This window comes from Phalaenopsis equestris, unplaced genomic scaffold, assembly GCF_001263595.1.
Source record: "Phalaenopsis equestris unplaced genomic scaffold, ASM126359v1 Scaffold000623, whole genome shotgun sequence".
NCBI classification, from domain to species: domain Eukaryota; kingdom Viridiplantae; phylum Streptophyta; class Magnoliopsida; order Asparagales; family Orchidaceae; genus Phalaenopsis; species Phalaenopsis equestris.
In genome coordinates, this window is record NW_018165063.1 from 68,785 (window position 1) to 96,290 (window position 27,506).

The window sequence follows — 27,506 nt, forward strand, 5'->3', positions numbered from 1 at the left end:
GTTTAATTCAATAGTGCTTCGAGATAATTGGACCATTATGAATGTTTGCTCGTAAATACGGAAAGATCCTCAAGTGTTTTAGGGCAGCGGTGCAGTCATCAGTGAGATCCAGGATCTCGTAGATCCCACATAAAGGTCTCAACACCAAAAAGTACAATAGCTCCATCACCAACAATAAATCGACAAAAGCTTTGACGAATGAGATCGAAGCCCCCAACCTCAGGAGACTAACACAGGGCTCTCAGACGTGGACAAATATATTTGGCAGTAAGGCTTGGCAGGTCGCCAAATATATCGAGTAGGATTGGACGCTCCCATTCTCATTCTGCAGCTTCTTTTTTTCTCCTATTCTGATTCTTCTATTCTTGGTTACTGCCAACTCCTTCCTTTTTTAGTTGTTATCCAAGGGAGGAACTTTACCTTCCTATTTTATTTATTATCTATTATTAATGTGTGTTTGTTGAATTAGGATGAGAATGTGTGAATTTTATTTTAAATATTTTTTTAGGACAACTACTAGTGTCCTCTTTTCCCTTTCCAAATTATGGTGCTCCAACTATATCTCATTCCGAGGTACTGATTATTTTGACGCTTCCCTCCTCTGCTTCCTCACTTCTACTGCCTCCTTCGTACTTATTGCAAGCCGCCAAAGATAGCAATCCTCATCAGCCCCAAACCTTCTTTGTTGCCGCCTATAATCTGCTCCGTGTCTATTCCAACCACCAACCGCTAAATTCCAATCGACCACTGTCCTCCCTCAGCCTGTAACCAACCTTCCCCTCCCTTCACCCGTACTTCCACAATCTTTCCATCCAGCCCTTTCCTTTTTTCCCATCGCTTACTCCACTCAAATAGCCAAAGATCTACCATCACTTGCTAGTCCCCTCCCCAATTGTAATGTAACCCTTCAAACATCAAAGGTAGCCGCAAGCCTCTCTGCCAATCCCTCCACATGTTGTCAAGACGGGATTTGCCCCCTCCGCCTTTGCGCTATGGTATCTTAATTGTAACTATTTCACATTTCAGCAATAAAATTTACATTTCTATTTCAGTTTGAGTTAACTCAAATATAAATTACTAATTTCAAAAAAGAAACAATGAGACTAATCCATCATAATGCTTTAGATTTAAAAAAATCAACTGTCCAATATAAAACGAAACAATAAAAGGCATTTTAGCAGACTAATCCATCCACCATAATGCTTTAGATTTAAAAAAATCAACCGTCCAATATAAAACGAAACAATAAAAGGCATTTTAGAAATATTGCATGTTTAACCAACCTGATCGTCAAAATCAGGCAAGGATTGATAACAAATTACAGTCGAACAATACTCCAATGAAAGCAAAAAGAGGCATTCATAAACATAAAAAAACAATTACCAAACGTATTTATCAAATATCTATAATAACTAATCGAATTCAAACTATCCAACAATAACGAATAATATGAAAACCTTCCTTCACAAAAGCTCTTAGCACATGGAAATTTTTTAGGTTCTATACAAATAAGAATAAAATAGCAGTCAGGGGAAGAGACACTTAGTAGATGCAGATATTGAAAACCAGAGCAGTAGCATGGAACAAGGAAAAGAGACGCATCTTTCTTCACAGCTGTTGGCTATCTGCATTTAGAAATCAAACAACTTGGTAGGTGTCGGTGAGTAGTTGTATCCTCTGAGCATACTTAGGGGTAGCACCGCCTCTTAGTGGCATCACATTCGCAACCTACGCAAATTTACATCGTCATGTCAGAATATTGTGTATGTTGCATAATAATATAGGCAAAATAATCTGAAATGAATTGTCCCACCATTTAAAAATCAAATTAAATGACCACTTCTCTTTTTGTAAAAGATGACGATCATATAAATATCTTGGAACATTTACATACATACGGCTCAATTCCTATGTATTTAAATATCTAATATCACAAAAAAAAGTCAAATACCTAAACATCAATTTTTACATACATACCACGTTATATATGCATAAAAAGGGTGTATTTAACTTTTTCGAAGTTAAAATGATGGTATTTTTTATGTGATATGAAAGATCTGGGTGGTAAAAATGTAAAAAGCAAAATTTAGGTGTTAGATATGCAAATACATGAATTGGGTGGTATAGGTAAATGCTCCAAATATTTTTTACGAGACTTTTGAGGTTAAAAGTCATCTACAAGCAACTATCCACTGAGAGTCAAACAGCTTTTAAGGATTTCAATTGTCGCCATTTTTTTTCTTCAAAAAAGGGTGGAAATGTCAAAATGATAGAAGGACACCAGATTTCATTACTTTTCTATCTTTTCCCTCTCTTTTCTATAAGATTTAATTGGCTTCATCTTTGAGCTGCTGAAGTAGTCAAGACTTTCCCTCTCTTTCCTATAAGATTTACTTGGCTTCATCTTTGAGCTGCTGAAGTAGTCAAGACAAGCAGGAAACTAGAAGCTCAGAGGATTGGTTCAAGGTAACAAACCTTTACATCACTAAATGTCTTAGCCGCAGTAAATATGATGTTGATAGGAAAGAAAGCAGAGGGGTCAGCCGGAGGCACAACGAACTCCATCGATCCACTATTAAGGATGGAAGAAAGATATTGAGAAAGCAAAGGTAAATTTTTATGGAACCGGATTAGATAACTCATACCTTCGATTAGTGTTGTCAATAAGAAGAATCGACCACTCCAATGTAGATGACCTAGCATCATGCCTGCGTAAAAAAAAAAAAAAAAAAAAAAAAAAAAAAAGTCAAATGGTTGAGAGAATAACTAGAAATTGTTGTAATGGAACAAACATACAGAACTGATAGTAAGAAAAATGAGAAGCAACGAAAAAAGTGACTTTGCTGGCAATCAAAAGCATCAACTAATTCAACACTCTCCATACTGATCATCATGGATTAATATTTTCTCCCTTCATCAGGCTAGTTCAGTAATCACCAACCATGCAATAAATTACAATATGCTAAATAGAAATATCCAATACCTCCATTCACCATCTATCTGCAAGACATTTGGTGGCTCCCGAGCTGCAGGAAGAGGAATGGAGATCACAACATTTTGCAAGTCAAACATTTCAGTGGCTTCATACTCAATGTTAACAGAAGTCTCTCTACCGGAAACAGAAGGCCAGCAATTGACTGCATGATAAATGTAAATTAAGTCAATTAATTTAATGATAAGCTTTCATATTTTTGAGTTCTCCAAGTAAGTTCACCGGTCAATGGCAATGAAGACTCCTTCATGCCCTGGATTCTCCACTTCATCAGGCCAACATCATTTTGACCAGTGGGGAAAGGACGATTTGGATCCTTCAAGCCAATAATATGATGGTTGTTGAATAATTCCTTGTTGATGTTTGGGTGGGTTTTAAAGCTAAGACCAGCTATGTCTTGGTTCTCGATCTGCAAATAAGTTTGCAGATCGTCAAATCTATACCTTAAAAACAAAATCATATTTTAAGCTGTAATTTAACAGGCAGGAGTAACCAATTAGAAGAATTTCAATGGCATGCTTCTACAGAAATTAAACAAAGAAAAAAAAAGAAAAGAGAAAGAAAATGGCAACTCTCTTGAGAACTACTAAACCAGCTAGAGAAGACAAACCCCACTGTCAGTACTTTCTCAATCAACACTAAAGCAAATGTAAAAACTTTGTTCAGTTCAACCAGATATAGTCGAAATTTCATTATTTCACCATTTCAATCTTTTCATTCAAATTTCATCAAGTTATAAAATATTACACAAATGAAATTCGATATTTAAATAGCTTACATGTTGATACCATGAATAAACTCCTACGTAGCAAACAATTTAAGATTTATCCAGTATCAAAAATGAAGATTAACATATTAAAATTAGGCGAGAGCTTCACAATTTAATATCACATTGAAGCCAGTTATAAGCAAAAAGCACAAAAATGTAATAATCTAAAATAATCTATCTACCAAACTCTAAAAAACATTCTGATAAGGCTTTTTGGATCACCAGCTCTTCAACCAATACCTCTCCTTCATGAACACTCTAACATTCAATGCAACTCAACAATTCTAATGAAAATCTTAAATAAAAATTTAAAAAAACAGGTACACAGAACGGCAATTTACAAGTAAAAATGAGAAAGAGTAACCTGAAATTGGATAAGGCCATCTTCCTGATTAAGAATCTGCAAGGAGAGTGTGCCTTGAATGTCAAAATTGCTGACACCGCCGTCTCTCTTCGTTATAATATTAAGCCTTTCTTCAATGGTCAATGTGATAGGATCTGTTGGCGGAAGGGATGGTTTGACTTGACCAACAGTAGGTGGCACATCATCAAGAATCATTTCCCCTTCAGCTTTTAGGGACTGCATGAGTTGACTTGTACGCTGGGTCTTTCCTAGTTGCATACCAAGGCCTTTAGAGATAGTAGCAGTAGGTGCTGCAGAGCGACCTGAAAGCACAGATCAATTTTCAGAATTCAAATGGATTCTAGGTCCATCAACAATACAGAATAAGTACCTCGTCTATGTTGGAATTTAACGAAATCACTAAATATTATAGTAACGAAATGAAATATAGCTACACAAATCTGCAATGTCAATTAACTATAAACAGCTGAAGGTTTTTATTAGTAAGAAAAATCATTTTCATTCAACTTACCTAACAATACAAATGCAACTTGACTATCCAATGAGCCATCTTCCACCTTCGCAAATTTCATTCAAAATAGTCATAAAGAAATACTCTACCGCGCATCAATTGAAATAGGACCAAAATGCTCCAGTCACAAAAATTATGATGTAAAATAAAATAATTATGATGGGTGAGTTGTGGTGCAAGTTGTGAGGACAAAAGAAATTATAAAAAATAAAATAAAAAAAAAACATTCACACAACTTTCGTAGTCCACAAGACCCCCAAACAATATAACAGAACTAATCAATTCACACATTGATGACTCTTCAACTATTTAATCCTGTACAATTTGGATTACTACTGCAAGAGAGGTCTCTAGAATAAACCTAAATCCATCCAACATAAATGCAAAGGGAACTGGCTGGGTTGAACATGAATTATATCTTACATATCATCAATCCATTCCAAGATGAAATAGAGAATATAAAACTGGCTTTGAAAGCTCAAATTATGATAAAAAGGAAGAAATAATCCAGGTAGTCTTTACTACTTGACTGCATCCTTTATTTGCAATGTAGGAAAATTGAAACATAAAAACTCCTTTGTGGATAGTTTTTTTCCTTCAGCTTCTACAATTTTTTTTTTTCTCCGAAGGATCTGAAAAACACCTGGCAAACCACCAGATCTCTCATCCAGGAGCAGCTAGCCATGGTTAATGTAACCACTACAAAGAATAGCCCAGTGAAGAGCAAGCCCTACAAAGACGCATAAATCCTGCTGTAGCGATGTCCACGAGTTGAATTAACCTTGAGGCTGTCTTGGATGGAACGGAGCATCCTTGTAAAAATGTAGCTTGACAATTGAGCAGCAGTGTATGTGGGCACCAGTGGAGAACACTCCTCTGATTTCTTTTAATGACATGCAATGATTCAAACCACATCTCCATGTTTTAATAGACTTAACAGGGAAATATTATGGAAAAAATAAGGTTGCATAATGGTAACTCGTAAGAAAAAACAATCTGGCCAATAATGTACATTATAAATAATGAATTGAGTATGGTATGGCAAATTAGCCTAATTCTATTACAATATTCAAGAATTAACTTAAAAATTTGTTGAAACATCCATGCTATTTGAGCAAATCATAAGTTGACAACATAATCTCAAATGAAAACAACAACAACAACAAAAAGCCTTTATCCCACTAGTAGGGCCGGCTAAATGAATCTTTTTTCTCCATTGTGTCCTATTAGTATTAGATTTTCATTTAATTCTAATAAATGAAGGTCATTTTTTAAACAACATGCCCAATTCTTTTTAGATCTACCTCTACCTTTCTAAACACAAGTCAAATCTAAAACATCTACTCTCCTAACAAGTTCATTAATTGATTGACATTTAATCTGACCAAACCATTTAAGGCAACTCTCTCTAATCTTGTATGTCACTGTAGCTACCCCAACCCTTCCACAGATATATTTATTTCGCATTTTGTCTTTGAGTGTAAAACCCCTCATCCATCCGAGCATTCTCATCTCAACAACACCTAATTTTATGCTTCTCTTTTACAGGCTAACATTCTACTACATAAAGTATTACAGGTTTCACTTTCATTTTCAAAATTTTCCTTGAAGTCTAGGTATTACTTTTCCATCACACAATGGACCTGAAGTACTCCTCCACTCAACCATCTAACTTGAATTCAACTAATAATGACCCAAGATATTTAAAATGTTCACTCCTTTTAATGACCGGTTCACTCATTATCACAAAACCGCCGCTAGATCTATTATTACTTAAGTTACATTCTATGTATTTAATTTTAGATATGCTCAAAAGAAAGCCTTTAGATGCTAAAGTTGATCTCCATAAGTCAATATATTCCTAAACTCCCTCGACTTATGTATAAGAATGATATTATTAGTGAAAAACATACACCAAGGCACATCCTTCTGTAAATGTCAAGTAGAAATACCCATAACTAAAGCAAAGAATATAAGCTTAAAGTTGATCGTTAATATAATCCAACTGAAATTGGAGAATACATGGTAAATCCTCCTCATATTCAAACACAAGTAATGACACTAGTATACATATCTTTAATGAATTGAATATAAACAATATCAACACATTCTTTCCTAAATCACTGCAAAGTATTTCTCTTGGAACTCATCAAAAATAAGCAAAATTTAATATAACTCTATCTTCTTTATTAGTCGCTTCAAATTAATAGTCAGCATTAATACATTTAAAATCATCTAGTACTCTACCAACATGTCAATTTAAATCACCTCCAATAAAATAATTTTTTTCAATAGGTATCATTAATATAAATTCTTTTAGATCATTCTAAATTTTTTCTTTTGAAAATATATCCAAACCTAGTTGAAGAGTATAAGCATTTATAATATTAAAAATTTTAGTATCAACAACAATCCTTAGAACTATAATTATATCTGCAATTATACTGATTTTTATAATTTAATCTTTAAAAATTCTTATTTATTGTTACACCTACATCATTTCTAATATGACTCCGACTTGAATATCAAAGTTTAAAATCTAAACAATCACCCACCTTAATTTTTTCTCCAACCCATTTAATTTTTTGAATGAATAAGATATTTATCTTCCTTGAATCACAATATCTACTAATTAATAATTTATCGGTGAGAATACTTATATGCCAAATTCTTATCCTAATATTAAATTTATAGACTAACTTATTTTCCCGCATTCATCCATAATCTGAGAATTCTTGTTTATTTAACACCACTCGAGCGTCGGTGCAACGGCCCTTGCACACTTGTCACTATAATCAGGCTATATAGTGCATCGCTTCTGGGAGACGCCCTAGCATTGACTTGATCTAAAAGATTCATGTCATAGTTTTCAATAATTTTTTACGATGGTTATCAACTACTTAATGCAACCCTCCATTTTTCGCATCTGGGACTTGAATCCCAGCAAAGGCAACATTATAATCTCAAATGAATGCAAACAAAAAATATTAACTATGTTTTATTTTTCTTCAATGGATGTCAAACATATGTAGACCAATAGTACAACCCAATTTTCAAGACGGTCAATATTTTCATTCAATTAATATTAATCAACAATTGCAAAGATGTGTTTTAGCAAAGCATTTTGAGCTTTCAAGCCTAATAAACATTGAGGAACAACGAAATTGTACTCCACAAATATCATTCTTGGAAGCCAACAAGCCTTCGGAGTAAAGGTGGACTCGTGAGGTTAGCAAGTTGAGCTCAGATTATGATTATGGGATAGATTCAAATTTGAATCAGTGCTTTCTTATATATTCCTAGTTTTAAGAATTTGAATTAGCCTTTCCTTCCATTTATGAGGTAGTTGCCTAAATTCTAAGACATTGTTTGCTTTTTGAATTTAAAAGGAGTTTCTTCTCCTTTAAATTAGGAAGTTGGAACTTTTAAATCTCACCTGTGATTTTTTTTTATTTTTTTTGTTGGTAATTTGATCCTTGACTTTAGGGATCATTATTCTTAATATCAAAGCAACTTTTTTATGAGCAAAAAGATAGCTAAGATTAAACCCAAAACTACTACTGAGACAAAAGAGAACCCGGCCATAGGTCACAGGATTGATACAAACTCCACTAGAGTTGGTCTATCCACGGTAAAAACAAATTCTTGAGGGCTTAAGAGAAGATGAAAAAAAACTAAAAGGGATGTTCTGTCGATTCATGACACAACAAAGAGAAAACACAATGAATCACCATAATATATTTATCTATGGTACAAATACCACCAACACAAACGACAAATAGTTCCTAGAGATGATGACGAAATGAAGGAAGAAGTTCAATTGTTAGATTTCATAGAGGAAACTCAATGTTGATTTAAAGATGACACGAAACAAAAGTTACCAAACTTTGACAAGATAGCTGATATAAACAAACATGATCTCAATTTCAAGCATCTCGAGTTTCAACTTAGTGTTATAAAAATCAAGCCCATAAGATGGCTTTCACAAAGCTGATGATATCCAGCCACACCCTTATGCTGTGGAATGTAGAATCAAGGAGCATGAAGATTTAACATTTGATGACCTAGAGTTAGTTCAAGGTCATCATGTAGTTCTTTATCAACCAAGAGCGAGAGAGATGGACCTGATGATACAGCCAAAGAGAGATTCGGATAGTTCGTATAAGATTATATCATTAAATTACACAACTAATTTAATTCACTAGAAGCAGTTCTAAATTAAACCTCAACCTCAATGAAATTCATCGCACTGCTACATAACTTTTGCTGAGACATAGAACTATTCTCAATAGCCTTATTTGTTGAAGCCAGTGTCAATGTGATGGCCATAAAAACCAAAAAATATCCCAAGGACTAAAGATGAACATAAGAACAATCAAAATTACAATATCAAAGGCATGGGAAAAGGGAAACAATGGCAATCATCAAGGTGAACAAAAAACACATTTCTGAACACAATGATGGCTCTGTGACTAAATCAACACCAAGTTTTGGAAGTTTCATCCTAAATTAAAGCAAAAAAATGAAAAGCCAAAGATAAAAAAAGGGGTACAAGAAAATGGATTCAAAAGGAGAACCCAGCACTACTTTAAAATAGATAGTCTGAATCCAAATGAAAAACATAAACAACAAAAAAATATATATAATAATAATAGAAGGATTAAATCACAATAAAATAGTTGGTCAATCCCTCACATCAAAATCAACCAACATAAGCCAATTTTGAGCCTATCCTAGTGCTGGAAAAATAGTTTTTTTATGCAAATATAGCTGCTTGTAATGGCATTATTAGCACCACGGACGACTCCAAAAGCAATTGAAATGAGAAAACAATAAAATTCAATCCATGTAGCCAACGACCAATATCAACTTGGAGTCAAGGAAGAGCTTGTAGGCTGATTAAATACGTCAAGTTGACTATAGCCTCTTCCATCCCTGATATGCAATGTCAGAAGAACCTACTAATGGAAGAATTTTGTTGTTGGAATCATTCTGCTATGGATTCAAGTTAAGACCGCATGTTCAGTGGTGGATGCAATTTGATGGTAGAACAGTTAAATTGGCTAAGTTGGTTTGTTAATTTTCTTAGCTTTTGTTATAGCTTCTCTGGATGTGAAAGAAGCTGGAGCACTTCTAAATTGGTAAGAAATTATAATTTATATTTTTGAAAGTCGACATCAATTACAGTATCCAACTTTAAATAAAATATAATTAATTTATTTATAATACTTTTGTAATTATTTCTAGCTTTTTATTCTTTAAAAATTAGAATTCTAGTGAGAAGAGAAATAGGCTAGACCATAAAAAGTTCAATGCACTGGTTTTTGCTAGATAAATAATAGGTTGAGGGAAAGGAGTATTAGAAACAACTATTTCATCCAATTTCGATAGATAACATAAACATTATTAATGATTGAATTGTGGAAAAAGATCTAGCAGTTCCACGAGAAACTTCTTTCGCATGAATAGCGTGAGGAATGGTGAATAGGAAATCAAGTGCATAATCAGTTTTCCTGCTCCATTTTATTATAGCGAATAACTTTATATGTTGTATTAATATGTTTTGTTGAATTTAGAATATTAATAAAATGGCTATAGACTTTGATTTCAGAAGTCATCTGAATCAATATCACATATTTAAATTATATTTTTATAAACATTAAAAAGCAAAAGTCAGAGAGTTATGCCCCACATCATGACAGGTAAACTACATAGCCATAAACCTATTAATACATTGACAAAAGGATGTCAATAGTAAAGGTCAGTCCTCGGGACCAAAGGTTTGAGCACAAATTGGATTCATAATGTTCAAACAACCCACATAAGATGCATACTTATTTATTACAAGTTTTATAAATTCAAATTAGTATTTCCATCCATGTAGAAGGTGATTGCTTGGATACTAGGAATTTGTTAGCTTTTTAACTTTAAAAGCACATTACATCTCCATTCTACTATTAAGGTATTTAAATCTCATCTTGTATTATATATAGGTGTCATGAAAGAAAAAGAAATAAACCACAGCATTCTTCAATAATTCTCCTCACCATCACTCTCTCTATCCACCCATTGACCTTTGGCCCCTCCATCCCCCCTCTCATTTTCTCTCATCAGATTCAGAGAAGGCCCCTGAGCAACTGAAATCCACTAAAGGAAAAAATAGCCCAAATATATGTCATACACTGAAATTTTCGTAAAGTCAACAACTCACTTTTAATTGGAAAATAATCACAGTAAATTTCAAAAATAACATAGGGCAAATCTCAACTTAACTTTAATCTATCCCTCACAAACCAATATCTAGTACACTCGGATCAATAAATTGATTTTTGGTTGCTTGGCCCTTGGTTTCGAATGAAATTTGACGAGATAATTCAAATATTGTTAAACAAAGGCCATCTAAAAAAGATTAAAATAGCAATCTCGTATAAAAGAAACTAAAAATGCAATAAGCACACGTATACTCTCTCATTTTCAGTTTGTTGAGACTAGGAGATTAGAAACTATGTTAGTCTATTGCTTGTTTTATATAACAATTTGAACACAAAGTCTTCATTTGCAAATGAAAACTGAATGCCAAATATAAAACATCTAAGTTTCATCATTGTTAAAAGCACACAGTTTAAAAAGAACATTTTTATCAACAAACCAAAAACTGAATAAAAAAATAATAATGAAGTACAACGAGATCAAGATAAATTTTAATGATGAACAATACCAGAACTTAAATATTAATGATTGTTGAGTTCCTATTTCAAGTGAAACGAAGAGCAACAGTACAGCAAGAAGCAACCCAACGATTCATATCAAAATCCTAACAAACGTGGAAAAACATGCAGACCTTTAGACTTGCTAGAAAAGGAATCCACATCTACCGCGCTAACTTCAAGTCCAGATCCACTTCCAAAACCTGTACCACTACTAGAGATACTCAAATCACTGAAATTTTTAGGACCGGATATGGATGTAAAGCCTCCTTTATCACCTCTGCTTTTATCAAGCTGCAAAATAAGTGGAGCGTAATCTTTTTTAAAAAGGATAAAAGCATTAAAGAACATTGCTCAGATAACAAGAGAGCAGAAATCCATATTTTTCTAGCCTAAAAAGTGTAAAGTTAAGAAAAAGGCAACGCCTGAATCTCCGAAGTAGAGCAAAGAAGTCAAAATATTAAAAAACAAAGGAAATGGTGTTCCCTTGCGACAGACACAAAGAAAATAGTCATAATATGATATAAAACTCCACCATCAAGGGTCATAAAAAGTCTACATGTGCTTCTCACAAAAAGCTAATTTAGAAACCCATCAATTCCAAGATGTATTCCAAATAAACACGTGCAGGAAATCAGGAGAAAAAATAAAACAGTATTAATATCTAAAACCAAGTTTCAGTACAAACCAAAGGCTCCTACAACACAAGCAGTTGCAGTAGCAGCTGTCAGGAAATGAAATCAGAACAAGATGTCTGGCACTTTAAAATGGTGTGCCAACTTTTTAGCAAGCTTTGATTAATATCTTTAACCTGGAGCAAAAATAAGACCTGGCCAAACCAATAAAACCTAGACAAACAAATGACAATATTTCTCAAGTTCTTTATATTTTTCCCTTAAATCACACTCAGTACGGCAAATAGCAGTACTGAGCATTAGATTCAATTCTGAAATTTAAAGTCATAAAAGCATCACATAACGTATACCATTCCATAGAATTTAATCTCATATGGAATCCAATGAAAGCTTAAAAAGACCAAAGTAAGGGATTCAGCTCAAAAATAAATGGATAGGCAGGCTTCATAAGCAGCAGAATAATCGAACTTGGACAAGAAAAAATTACCTTGTTTTTATAAATCTCACTGGCTTTTCTCTTCATGACATCCTTAGTTTCATTAATCTTACTTTGCATTACTAGCTTGTGCAGTTTCTCTTCGTGACTCTCCATCTCACAATACTGCTTTACTTGTGCAACTGTCACATTTTCCTTGTAACCAAGAGAAATGGTTTCATCAAATGCAAAAATCAGCTCAAAAGCTGCCTTGCAAACTCCCTCTTCATCTAAAGAAGTTGAATATTCGGGTATCTTCAATTAGATTAAGGAATAAAAACAAAGCTTTTAATAATTATTTGGCACAGATACAGGTGATAATTTTCTTGAGCAAGAGTTTATGTATGGATATCTTCTTAGAAAATAGTTGAAGTAATGAATTTATTCAACAAAATTGTTAATTCCCTAGGCCTGAGGTTTCAAACGCTACAAAAGGATACAAGTTTGGCCAGCAATGTTAAAGCTCCAAGATCTTCAACAATATTACTCTGCTTGTTAGTAATTAGAAGCAGATATAGAGCTTCTATGGGTTGATACACATATCGAACATTTTCAGTTTCAACAAATGTATGTTGCTTTCCTCCTGATCCCACCAACTTTGGGAATGCTGCAAGTAATCCTTCAATTCTACTTCGCGACATGTCCACAAACTGCCTTGATACAAGTGCTGAAAAAAAAAATGTAATACAAGAATAGTAGAAATATCTCTTGCATGGTATTAAAAAAAGTACATAAAATGCCTGAGAAATAGGATATTAGAAACTTCAATCCAGTTATGTATTAAAAGAAAAGATTATAAGATCTAAGTTAAAAACAAGAAAAGATAAAAATACTCTTTAGAGAAATTATTACATATAGTCTAAAAGAACAATTTTTTTGATTGATGATTAAAATAATAATGAAAGAGGCTATAGATTCATGAAAAAAGTGAAGCAACGTTTTATGTCCAAATAAAATACCTACTAAGATTTTAAGGGACATGGACGATATTTAAGTAGTTTGTAAGCAAATCTTGCAGTAAACCTTGAAGTTTGATCAGATGCCAAATGATGGGAGAAACAATTTGGTATCAATATTTCGATGTGAAAGAAATTCTCAAGAATGCTATAACTGTAAATGAATCAAACTTATTAGTAATAAAATATATTCATCAGATATGATAATAAAATATAACTTGAGATAATTCACATATATGAAGAATCAACTTAGATCTTTGTCAAGGAGATTTACTAGGATGCAATTTGAAAATTATGAAATAAGTACAAAGAAAAAGAAAAGATATTTATATAATTTTCATTGATCTTTAGAGTAAATGATAAAGTATCATGAAAACTGATTTAGAGTACATTAAAAAAGTGTCGAAAGTACAGTGATGTTGTTTAAGAAAATTTTGATTTGATTATGCATTGGAGAGAGGGTAGAGAAAGTATCTTATGATTTTTTTTTAAGCTTGAGAAACTATATGATTCAGTACTAAGATAATTGATAGGAATAAGCATTCGGAAACATTAAATAGCATTTATAGAAAAGTACCTAACGAAAAATATAGATAAAAGAATATCATGAAGAGTTAAATACAAATTTTAAAAAACCACAACTAGAATAAATATGCTATATGAATTTAACATTTAGTTTTTTAGCAATAATAAAGTAATTTTCTAACAGGTTGAGTTTAAGAAAAAGAGAATGTTACACTAAGTATGTGATACGACAAAGAATGAAGAATTGTTAAATGCTTATATAAACAGAAAGTAAGGGTAATATATAAATAGATAGTACGAGTAATACATTTCAAAAAAATAAAAATAAATAAACAAATTTAGATCAGTTATGATTAACAAGGGAGGATTATGATGAAAAAATAATAGATCTAAACAAGCATGGCTAATATTGTGCTAAAAGACTTTTCTAAAATAGAGATACAATATCATGCAACACCCAACAAGAATGCATGTAGAACCCAAGTAATAGTGATAAGACTAATGGTGAAGTTGTGAAAAAAATGCTCTTATATATATATCTTTTCCTTACACACAAACATGCTTGCATGCATGCTGTAACTATGTTTCACAAAGGTAAACATCACAATATGTAAATCACAAGCATATTCCGGTTTACAAGAATTAAAACATACTACTTTTGATCTGCACTATGCAATTATATAAAAAGGAATCAGATAAAAAAAAGAGACGTTTGCCCTAAATAGTAGATGTAACTGTGTTCATTGCTATCTCCTAAGTAAGCAGCCCAACGAAATGACTTGCTTCAAAGAATAATCAAGAAGTATTTAAATAAAAAAAATGCGAGTACATGCAGAGATCAACTACACAGTTAACTCACCCTTTCCAGATTTGCTAAGGATGGATGCTGCAAGAACCACCTGTTAACAAAAGAAACAATCAGTGCAGCAAACGGCTTTTCTTACATAACTTCAAGATTAGTTTCTGCTACTTAGATGTTATGATAGCATATTATGGGAATGCAGGAAAAAAAAAGGCCCTCAAATTAAGATCAGCTTTTCAAAATATGCCAGATCTAGTTTCTTGTTGAATGAAAATAAAAAATAAGAAGAACAAAAATATCGAACATAGAGAAGAGTTCGTTGCTACCATTTTGAACAAAGGTGAAGCGACTGTTGATGGCACAGCTGGAGGTAGATTGTCTTGATTTCTGTCGCTGACGAATTACCAAGAACAGCACCTGAAAAAGTAAATGGCAGAAATATCAACAGAATGAATAGTTTGTTCTATCAAGCAGCTAAAAACTAAAACCAGATCATTAGCAAAAGATAAATCAATCTCCAAAAAAGACCAGAACACCACGAAAAAATGATCAGATCGACATTGCCTGAATTATCATTCATGCAGGAAGAATAACCAGATTTCAAATTAAAAGCATTATACCATAACCATACTAAATCACGCAGCCAAAAGAAAAAAAAAACATTCAAAGGGATCCAAATCAACTCTTCCCAAAAAAACAACTAGCAGTGTCTAATATAATAAAAATATCCATAAAAAACCAACAACCAATAACCCTCATTCTCAACTCTCTGGAAAGTATAAAACTGGATCGATCACTTCAGATGAAGATAGAATACCCTTCGGCCCCCAAATCTCGTATCGGGAAAGTAATAGGCAGAAGATAACTTGCCAGGATTATGAGTTATCGACAGAGTAAAAGAGATTAGCCTTAGCGGCGAGGGCTAAGGGTCTGTTTGGCGCAGCTGTAGCTTCTCAGCTTTTCAGCTGCAGCTACGCTGCCTCAGAAAGCTGCTGCAGGGAAGCAGTCGCGGGGAAGCGGGTTGTCTGTTTGGTGCAGCTGTGTGAAAACAGTTGTGGGGCAGCTGTTTCTGAAGAAATGACCAAACTGCCCCTGTTTAGTAAGACTGTTTAAAAAATTTATATATATATGTAAAAAATTTAAATATGTAATTGCGAATCGTATTTGTAATAAATATATTTTATGGAATATGGTAGTCAAACAATAAAAACATCTCAAGTTTGCTATATAAATATTAAGGCTAAATCACTATTAATCAGCTGAGCATTGTAGCAAAAATCATGATTTGAACTAGTTCAGTTTCAACCACAGCATAATTATGAAAATTAATTTGTCAACACTAGCAATACCCTTTCAGAGTAGTTCAAACATCATTGGGTCATAAAACAATCTACAACATCACATTTAAAGTGTCATAAATGCTTTAGAAAGGTAACTCGACGAAAACCAAAGTTGTCAAATGTGAAAACATGTAAAACTGAGCCAGAGTGCTTCCAACGACATCGAGACTGCCAGAACAATGTTGATCATAAAATTGACTATCCATTCATGCCGGCAGGATTGAATTTTACTTCACCATTTCCAAACCTTGAAACTGATTTTGTAATAATAGCCAAGCATTTTTAAAGTCTTCGTTGCGGCAATCTTACATAATAATGTTTCATGCAATGATTGTTGAGTGAAGAAGAGTGCCTAGGAATTCCTTCTTATATTTTCCTTCAATCTTGCTTCATCTTAAGCAAGATCTGCATATAAATTTTCAATCAAGTCTCAAAGTTCTTCGAACATAAATAAGGTATTCATATTAATACTCTAAAACTCATAACTTTTCAGAATGAATTTCCCCAAAGATAGATCGTTGCTTCCTACCGTCTCATCCCATGAATGTCCATAGAATTTTACATATACACCACCCAATTCTTAAATATTTACATCTTTAATTTCTAACTTCATTATTATCCAAATCTCATATACCACACCAAATGTATTACCCTATCAGCATAAAGTTCACTTTTCATATAAAGTTGCACGCATGTAAAGAATTGAAGTTTTAGAGTATTAATGCTTATATGCACATTAAAATACCACAAATTATAGGCATTCTCAATTGTAAATACATTCTTCCAATCAATTTTGAGCAGTAGTTTCCGTGACAATACTTAAAATAACTGAGATCATGTTCACAAGTAATTTCATATAATATTCTGTAAGTTTAATGAATTTCAGCCTATGTGATCAAAGCTACATCAAATGTGAATGCTGGAACTGAATGGACTTCCATTATTTTTTAAACAATGGTATCAAAACTAAATGTTAATACTGGCCTACCAATTTTTTAAGGCTACATAAGCTTTTGCATCATCAAGAGGGAATTCTGGATGAAAATACAATTTCATTAGTTCCAACAGATTTCATAGGAGATAAATGGTAAAGCAAATGCCATCACACAATTCTGCCACCTAACCTTCGAGAAATCTCCAAATTTCAAGTTCCAAATACTACGAAAGTTTACTATTTATTATGCAAAAAAAGCATATCCTCTCCACTATCAAGCATCATCTGTTAAAAAATTAACAGATCGATACCTGCATAATAAGCATTATACAATTCAGCCTTCAGCAAAATGAAATAGTTCATATTAGTAAATCTGAGAAATTATGTGCATTCCTATAGAGACCCTAAGTTATTTTGAAAAAAAAAAATAGTTAAAGATACCTCGACTTAATGTTTTGTAAGAATTGGCCTCATAGTTGTTAATTTTATTTTTCTACCTATAAGTAAATGAAAGCAATCATGAGAAGAAAAGCAGGTAAATCTTGCAAACCGCAATTTTGCAAGAAAGAATGATATGTCATTTCAACGACGCCCTTCCGAGATTAACAATCCAATTTTCCAATGAAGATCACAATAAAAATCAGATGAGACAGAATTCTCATTCATAAGTCGAGCCTTGAGCCGACGAAAACTATTTTTTAGATCACGACTCAATCAAAACTAGCAACATTGAACATACATTGGTTTCAACTGATAGGTATGTAAGAATTGAACATACGGCAGGTATGTAAGAATTGAAGTTTAGGCATGTGCCAATCAATCATAATCACCAAATAGTAGCAGCATAACAGTCTAATAAAAAAAGGGCATTTGCATACATACCAAATAATTCAAATCTAACACCTAATCTTTATTTTTTAGATTTATTCCACCTAGCTCTTATCACATCAAAATACCATTATTTAACTATTAAAATGTGAAATAAACCTTTTCATGCATGATGGGTGACATATGCAAAAATTGAAGTTTAGATGCTAGATATGAAAATATACAAGAATTGAGTGTTATGTATGTAAATCTTCCAAAAAATGATTGTCCTAAAGCAGGCACCTAGACGGTAGGAATCACAAAACGAAACTAACTACAGAAAAAGTGAAAACACAGCTTCTTCATTTAGAGCATTTAAGAAGCATTATTCATCATAATATATGTCAAGAAAAAGCAGGTAAACAACACTCGAACAAATATTTTTTTGCGGAGAATTAAAAAGTATTGCATATAACAAACTCCCCAACATTATCTTCAACGTTCCACAAGGATGCCACAACATACTTCCAGACTAGGACTCACTTAGTAAGACTATCCATTTTGAGAAATCTGTTACTGGGCAATAATAAAGCAGCTAAGGTACGGAATAAAAGAAAATTTACAATGAACTTTTGTTAAAGTGCTTGAACTTGTATCATCGTGATTGTTTGCATGACAAGTTTAACGGTTTAACAACCATTAAATAGTGGCCTAAAATATTTATTAAATACATTAATAAACAAAGTATTAGTTGGTTGGCTGATTAAGAGGGTATTTTAACTACTTAGCATCACTTCAAGCTTTTTTACTCACATTATTATTATTTATCATTAAATAGTGACCAAATCACATAAATCGATTTCAGTTCTCAATACAGTAGTAAATATAAAGAGATTAAGAAGTACAAACGATATTTAAAAGGTCCACAGGCAGTGGAAAAAGGTCATATGGCTTAAAACATTGATAATTACAAAGCAAGCACCCTTTTTCAGGTGAAGTGATACTTTGATAATTAAAGTAATAAGTTTTATTTTGAGGGTGCAGTGATACTCTAAAATGATCCATCAACTAACAAGTTCTATTTGGAGGATAAAACATTACTCATTTAAATAGAGCATGGAGTTCATGCCGCATTAATCCTTTGCAATCAATCAAAAGATATTTCAACAGATCTACAGAAGATAATAACATTAAAAGATATTTCAACAGCTCCATCCATATTAATTCAGAATGAACTCTGAAGCTGATATGATCATAGGTTCTTAAGATGAACTCATAAATACAGCAACATATTTCTTAACAGAAAAATCGTGCATTAAGATGAACTCAAATCTACATTCTACATCCATTTTGCACAGCAGGAAAAAAAAAAGATAGCAGAAAATAGCAGAAAATAAGTGAAAAATCCCTCCAACGATGGAAATCAAATTTGCAATGAACACAAATGCGAGAAAACAAATCCCTTTCATACATATGCCAGAGAAATCCTTATAAAATATTAAACTCCATACAAAATTCAGATCGCAATGAACACAAATGAGAGGAGATCAAGAAAACAAGTGATCGCAAAACAAATGAGAGGAGATCGCAATGAACTCCATATTTCCATCGATTTCAGGTGAAGGCGAGAAGAGATCGATTACCTGGTCGAAAACGAGAGGCGAGAGGCGAGAGGGCTGGTCGAGGCGAGATGAGAGGGCGCGGTCCTGGTCGAAGGCAAGAGGCGAGACAGCGAGAGGGCTGCTTGAGGCGAGAGGCGAGAGACCTGGTCGGAGGCGGGAGGCGGGAGGCGAGAGATCTGGTCGAAGGCGAGAGGCGAGAGGACTGGTCGAGGCGAGAGAAAGATCTCGATGCAGACAGCCTTCGCGGACAGCCTTCGCGGCGGCAGGGGATCGATCTAATTGACGGGGCGACGGGGGCGACGGGACATGCCTTTAATTGAAGAAAACCGGTAAGAGTTAAATCTTTTTTGAATTATCATGTCATGAATCATGATCAAATCATTCATAATTTGTTAAAAATTTAAAATATTTTTGAAGATTTTGCCATAAATTTTAACATTTGAGTGAGAATTTAAAATATAGATGAAAAATGATTTTCAATTTGTAAATTGCAAGATTTTGTGTGCTCTGTATCTAATTGCCCCATAAAATTTAGGGAAATTGTCATGTATACTACCACACAATTCTTATGTATCTATATACTTAACACAAAAAAAAGAATTTTTATTCATAACAAAATGCTATTAAAAACTTTTACATAAAAAGTTACATTGAATAATGATATTTTTTATTTGACGTTAAAGATTTGAGCTGTATGTATATAAATTTGAAATTTAGGTATTAACTATGTAAACATGTAACAAATTTGTGGTATATGTCAATGCCTCCAAATTTTAACTTTTATATCATAAATAAATTATCATTTTTATTAATTTAAGAAAATACATAGTTATATGTCTAAATAAAAAATATAAATATAAAAATAAAAGTTTTAATATCAAATATGCAATTAAATACATAGAAATTATGTGATATATGTAAATTTTATTATTCATATTTAATGTTTAAATTTCATAATTTATAAATATGTCCTTAAAACTCATTAAATAGAATATTTATGTCGGCATCTTACTTATAAGCTCCTTTGTTCCTCATTCTCACATAAAGTTCACATAACCATCTCAACTAAGCTCCTCCCTTGCCTTTACTCCTTTGTGTTTTACATTGGATGCATAATTCATGCTTAACGAAAAGCTTCTCCCAATGCTCTCCCTAAATCTCACAGCTCCTCTGCATTTTTCTCTACTTCTTTATTTTTCCATTAGAAAGTTCAAGCACAAGAGAGCTTCTCCCTACAACTATCTATAATCTTCAATTCCATATTGTCTCTAGTAACTCTCCTTATTTTTATTAAAGGTAATTATGCTACTTAATTTTGCAAGATTCAAGTGTCAAATGTAACATAGTCTGTTGATAAAAATATCAATTACATAATTGTGTGTTGATATGTCAATGCTTCATTTTTTTTTTATATCAACATCGATATTTTTTGTCCTCAATATAGTGTTTTTTGAATTTTTTAAGTTCTTATGTTGTTTTTTTAATTGTTTTTATTTGATTTATACTATTCAAATCTCCATCAATGAGTTGAAAAAACTCAAATATAAAATTGGATTCATCTAAACACATACCACTTTTCTGTATTTATTTCTCCCCAACCCTATACTTCAATCTAATATTTGGAAGACCTAAAACTTGATTTAGTAGTTAAAATTAAAATTCTAGATTTGATTTTGATAAGAGAAGAAATTAATATGAGTACATTTATGTTAATGTAGTGTGTAACACAAGTTTATCAAATATATAGTCTAGACCTCCGAGAAATATTAGGTTGGAACCTGGATAAACACATGACAATGAAAACTATGATAGTATATATATATCATAGCTTTCTGCTTTCTAGTTTACTTAGTTTTTTGATGTTCTTTATATATATATTTAAGACGGTCATTTTCCCTACCCTTTTCTTTTTTTGCTGTAAGGTGAATATGTTTGTGGATGGGTCCCCTCTTTAGGTGTGAGTCACATTGTATTTTGGTTTTTAGACAGGGGACTTTTCCAACTTTGTATCGTTGTGTTGTTTGATTGATCAACATGTAGGGAGTCGAATAATGCTCCTTTTACAAATATATATATATATATATAAGAAGATGGTGGTGGCGACTGGAGGAGGAGCTCTGCTAGGATTTCTAGTGGGATGAGGAATTACTATAGTTATGTGTGTGTGCATTTACACTTAAATTCTTTAAATGGGTCCTAATACATAAAGGAAACCCAAAAGAATAAATAAATGTTGAGCCATCACTACTACCATAAAAAATTAATAATACATAACCTCATTTTCTAGAGGAAATTTTAACTGAAGCACTAACACTATAGATGAGTAAATAGTTTGTGGTTATGACTACGAAGCTTGAGTTTTTTCTTTAGCTATAAATACTAAGAGCGCATATGATTTCAACAATAGCCAACTGAGATGCATAATTGATTTTCAATAACATATAACAATAGTGCTTTCTTAAACTTTAGCTTACAGCTAACAATGTATATCACAAGGGCAGACTTTTCCAAGGGTCTCATTAATCTTACCTTAGAAATAACTCACCAAGCAAATTTTGAGATGGATTCATCAGTTAGATCCACAAGGAAATGAGCTTAAGAATCACAAACTATGACTCAGAACGGCTCACCCATTTGAATTTAAGACACCCACCTTGCTCAATTAGGTTTTAAACCCTTACCCTTCCATTCTCCAGTGTTAGGATTAAGGTAAGTTATCAACAAACTAAGTTGGGATACATCCATTAAATTCATGAGGACATTACACAAAAGCTAATATGACACTCAATAAATTAAAATTATCAACTAAAAGCCTAAGTTGAAAATTCCACTTAATGGATATTATTTCATGAACTAGAGACTTCCTCAAGCATCATAGACAACCACCATTTAAGTTTTTATTCAAGCTATACGCCTCTTACATTTTTTTTCCTTACAAGTATAACTTATTTTGTGACTTCTTATATAACACAAAACTCTCAACCTTCATGTAAATAAAATACCTTAGAGAACCAGTGACTCTATATTCCTCATTGATATGTAATGTAACAACACACATATCCCATGTCAGTGCACATGCTATCAAGTAGTATACAAACTTTGAGTTCAAGATATTGGTCCTACAAGTTACTAGGTTAATTCAGCAACAAGATCACATACTAACTCTTAAAGTTTTAATTTTTACTCAAAAAGTTAAATTATTATTAAGGTTTACTAATCCTAAAATATTAAATAGCGACTTTTGTTAGTTCTCTAAGATTTTGATAAAAGTAGATGCTTTGAATTAGAGATGTGCTATTATCTTAAACTTATCCAAAAACATTCTAATAATGTTGACAATCAAGAATAATGGTGCTCCTTAGTCTCTTTCATGATATTAAAAAGCATGAGGGTTTTGTGTTACAGTCTAGTGTCCTAAATCATACAAAAACCCCAAGGAATCCATATTTCTCAATTCATTGCACTCCTTTGGTGGCAATATCTCACTCTAACAAATTCATGTGTGTTAAACTAATTATTCCATTAATTTTCTTCTGAAATATTTATATCACATCTAAACTTAAATAATTTTAAAAGGTTAACACATCAATACTTATCACAAAAAACTTCGAAAATGCAAGTTAGAAAAATGAAAATCATTAACTCCAACACTAATCTAAAAAGGCACTTTAATTATGCATCATGCTTGCAAATCATATGTAAAAATCATTCAACTTTAAGCAAAGGTATAAAGTAAAGAAAGAGAAGTGAAACTCAAAATTTCTTATGATTAAGTATGCGTACTCCATGCTCTGAATCTTCTAACGCTCCTATTCCTGCCTCTTTTTGATATGGTCGGAATGACATTCTCAACATTCATCCTTTTTCTAAATCTCTTCTCCTTATAGATCACACTCACTTATAAACGCCAAGGTAGAAAGAAAAGAGAATTAGAAAATGGATAAAATTAATAAGAAGTAAAAATGAGTAGCTAGGAAGATATTTATATAAAAATATCACCGTAACATAAACCAAAAAAGAGCAGTTCAAAGTAAATCAAACCTTACGCAACCCATGAGAATATACAAGAAAGTCCATATAGAAACGACCTTTGTAACCAAACCAAAATAAAAAATCAATTTTTTTTTTTTTAATGAATTCAAAGAGATCTCAAAAAAGAGATCTCAAATGATGATGAATCCTCAAAGTCAATTACATCATATGAGAAAATAAGAAAAACTCTCAAATATAGGTAGCCAAGGAGATTTTTCAATGGTCTCAATATGGGAAATGTCCTAACCATCAAGTTAGTACTAGGCGACAAAATAGAGCGTGAATTACTTAGTTGGTAGCAGTCACTAAATTGAGAAGGCATATGATACACACCCACAATGACTAAAAAATGGAAACAATAGGGCCAAAAAGATGTCTCATATGGGTAAGGAATTCTGAGTAGATAAAGATAGTTTGATTAGGATTCCATTAATCTTTCATCCAAAACTATGGGTCTACTCAGTCATGAAGGTAGTCGACCCACCTCATCTAAACTCTTCGCAGTAAGCAACTCATGAGTTATGTCATCCAAGAGAACTTCAATGGCCCTAAAGCTAAAGGAAAGAATACTTTAAGTCCCTATGGTCCTATGTTGACCTCATTTTTTGTGAGGTCCGAGTTTCTCCTCTCTAAAAGCTTAGGATCTAGCCATCAAACTTTCCTGTCGACTATATTAGAAACTTAGTGATGGAAACTATCTCCCTTAGAAATTATAAATGCTTCTTTATTCTATCTATAGTATCACTTATATAGTTCTAACCTCTAGCAATTAGAAGGTTGGAACCAACATGGGCAAGCTTAGAGAGAACTCTCATAGGATTGTCAGAACTTAGGGTTAGCTCTGGGTGGCTTGGTCTTGGTCATGTTTACACAAACACTTGAATCCATCACTATCACACACCACAAACCCTAAAATCATTCACATTTGATCTTTTTCCCCACTCTTTTGGAAACTCATGTGAGTGTTCCCCAAGCCTTTAGCCTTTGGCTAAGGTGGTTAGGACCAGCACATGGAGGATCCAAAATGGGCTCTCTCATTGGTCTCATGGCACCATAAGGGTAACATCATGGTTAGCATGTCAAATGACCTCCAGTTCCACCTAAGCATCCAACCTTGGCCTCCTACCCCCAAAGTTCTACAAAATTACCAAAATACCCCTGGAATCCTAAAATTCTCAAAATTGCACAACTTCTCAAATTCTCACAAAAATCATGTCAAACCACTTCAAACCATTCAAATTGTACAAAATACCCAAATTTCCCCCAAATTTCCCAAAATACCCTTACATTATCAAAAATTACTAAAATGCCCCCATTTACTCAAAATTGCCAAATTCCACAAAAATTTCATATGCATACCACAACAGTTCCAAATTGATCCTAAACCTCCCAAAAGTTCTCAAATTGGCCCAATTTACTTAAATTCACCAAAATTGCCCCTAAAATCCCAAATACCAAATTTTCACCCAATTGACCAATTTACCCCAATTTTCACCCAGTTCACCTCGAACCTACTCAACTTCAAAATTCAAATCAAATCTTACTCTAATTCAAACCCATTTGATTTAATATATGATTAATTTCAAAAAAAAATTAATTTTCATGCATTTTAAAAGTCCATTTTCATATGAATATTTAAAAAGCCCATTTCCATATGCCTTTCCAAATGCCCATGTCATTATTTTGAAAGCCCAAATCCAAGCCCACATGACAAAGGTTCTTCCCTCATCATACTTTTAATGAAACCGTGCATCATGGCATCATATCGTGCATACATTTAATTTTTTTCCTAAATTTGGTATCATGGAATTTTCCCTCAAAATTCATAAAAATTAAAGTTTCCCTTTTCATGAAGTTTATTCATGACATCAAGCATCGCATGGCATGACCCATGAAGCCATCCATTGGCTCCATATGAGTCAACTTTTCTAAAAAGGGAAGAAGGAGGACTCTTCCCTTTTCCTCTTCATACATGTTATCTCCTCTCCATGATATATCTAAGCCCTTTGCCCCATGCCGAAACCAGCTACATAAACCCCACCAACCTTTGGGGTCAAGCCAATCACTCTGGCCACCTTGAACTTGAGTTGGCCACTTGATAAAGGGGTTAAACCCAACCCAAGTCAAACCAAGCCCAAACCTCATTTTCCCCTTGGATCTTGGCCATGAACCATTTTTAGGACCAAATTAACTTGACTTCACAGCATCCCTAACCTCCCTCAGTGTGGAGTTGACCACACCTTCCCTGGTCGGCCACTCTAGTCGTCGGAAAACATCAAGCCCAAGAGCCCCTCCATGGTTCAAACCTAAAATTGGGACTGCCTGACTTGGCTCATTCCCCATAGGGCAATGAAGCCTCTTCTCCCTCCACCTAAGTTTCATCTTGGCCACCCTGGCTTGCCCTGTTGGCCACCATGGCCATGGATATAAATTGAGCACCCCTCATAGCCAAACAGCCAAATGAGGAGAAGTGCACTGTTGACCTCACTTTTGGTTGAGGTCTATAGCCAAATGAGGAGAAGTGCACTAACCTTGGCGAAGCCTTGCCAAAATCACTCCAAACCACAATTTCAGACATCAATTGCAACCTTCCTAAGCCTATTCCAACCACTTTCCAGCCCTCTCCCTCACTACTTAGCCCCAATTTTAAGCTTGAAAATCCGGACATTTCATAGCCATACCACCAAGTCCACCAAAACTCCAAATTGATTGCTCCAAAAGCTTCATAAGAGCTCAAGGAGACTTCCCAATCAAAACCTCTCTCTCCCGAGCACCCTAACATAGTCCTAAATTAAACCCGATCAACCCTCCGATTGAAGTCCTACCTAGACCCAACACCATAGAAAAGCATTACTTGGAGGATGTTTGTGGACTCAAGGCGAAGCTTAGGAACCAATCAGATTGAGGCTACACCTCTTGGACAAATGTATGGATCATCCCTAATTTTGCCCTTAGTTTGGAACTGTATGATCATACACATGTAACCGTATAAATATGTTCGTCTCACCTAGATGAAGCTGTAAGAGCAAAACTCACTTAATTTAGTTGAGTATCGAGCAAGATTTTAAGGTTATAAAACGAGTAGTTCTCGGGTTAGGAAGATCGAGGATGATGAACAAATGTCATTGATTTCTGCGTGTATCGAATGGACGGCTTGGATTTGGTCGGACGTTGGAATGGAGCGTGAACGCGAAGCTAACGTGGCGCAGACGTGGACAGTGGCGACAAATCAAAACACGCCACGCGGGGTTTTGGAGATGCCGAGGATTCAGTCAGCACCGATGTGGAAACGTAGGAAATTAGGGATATTTTCTCATTTAATTAATTATAGAAATTTCAAAAATTCATAACTTGGTGTAGAAAAATGTTAAAAATAAAAGAGAAATATCCTTGTGCTCAATGAACAGAGGAGAATAATATGGACTAAAAATCAAAAATATTTTCTTTGTGTTTATTTTATCAATTAATTAAACACTCTGAAACTTCTTTAAATCATAAATAATAAAATATTAATCATAAAAATCTAAAATTTTGAGGGCTCATTCCTCACATGCTTAGGAATGTCCTCTGATTTTTTTAAGATCAAAGGACACCTCTAACATTGGAAACCTTAATTTTCAAAATAAACTACCCTTATTTTGCTTAAAATAATTATTAAAAAAGAAATATAAGTAAAAAAATTTTAAAAATTAGTTTGGTAGGTTCAATGTGGTCAAACGAACTTATGAAAAATAAAAATCAAATTTCAAAAATTTAAAGCATATTTTCCTATTTTAAAATTAAGAAAAATACAAAAAATAAGAAAAAAATATAAATTAGCTCAAAAAATCATCAAAATAACCTAAATTGAAGAAGATGACCGTAAGTAGTCTATGTAAAAATTATAGAACCAAAAAAATTATTTTTAATGTAAAAATGTATTTTCTAAAAAAAATATGAATCTTGACTTAAATAATTATGAAAAATAAAATATAAATTAGAAAATTATGAAAATTAGTTCGGAGTGTTCCTTAAAACCAGAGCTACCTAAGAAAA

General features: G+C 33.2%; 1 protein-coding gene across 1 annotated transcript; it reads right to left on the reverse strand.

Annotated features, from left to right (window-relative positions):
* Positions 1–1,391: 1,391 nt before the first annotated feature.
* LOC110029994 (coatomer subunit delta-2) lies at positions 1,392–19,755 on the reverse strand. The gene is made up of 12 exons (XM_020732522.1): positions 19,461–19,755; positions 15,063–15,153; positions 14,794–14,833; positions 12,894–13,120; positions 12,466–12,708; positions 11,478–11,637; positions 4,126–4,427; positions 3,215–3,401; positions 2,984–3,137; positions 2,646–2,708; positions 2,476–2,572; positions 1,392–1,728 (listed from the first exon to the last, which is right to left on the reverse strand). The coding sequence occupies exons 2-12, from the start codon at positions 15,063–15,065 to the stop codon at positions 1,639–1,641; spliced, it is 1,566 nt and encodes a 521-aa protein (XP_020588181.1). The 5' UTR covers positions 15,066–15,153; positions 19,461–19,755; the 3' UTR covers positions 1,392–1,638.
* Positions 19,756–27,506: the final 7,751 nt, after the last annotated feature.

What these genes read in the sequence shown, in the direction of transcription:
- LOC110029994 (XM_020732522.1), bottom strand. An exon ending in GTGAGATTTATAAAAACAAG is followed by an intron (nt 11,638 to 12,465) that starts GTAATTTTTTCT and finishes CTTATTTTGCAG; the next exon opens with CTTGATAAAAGCAGAGGTGA. An exon ending in CTTTTCTAGCAAGTCTAAAG is followed by an intron (nt 4,428 to 11,477) that starts GTCTGCATGTTT and finishes CTGTGCTTTCAG; the next exon opens with GTCGCTCTGCAGCACCTACT.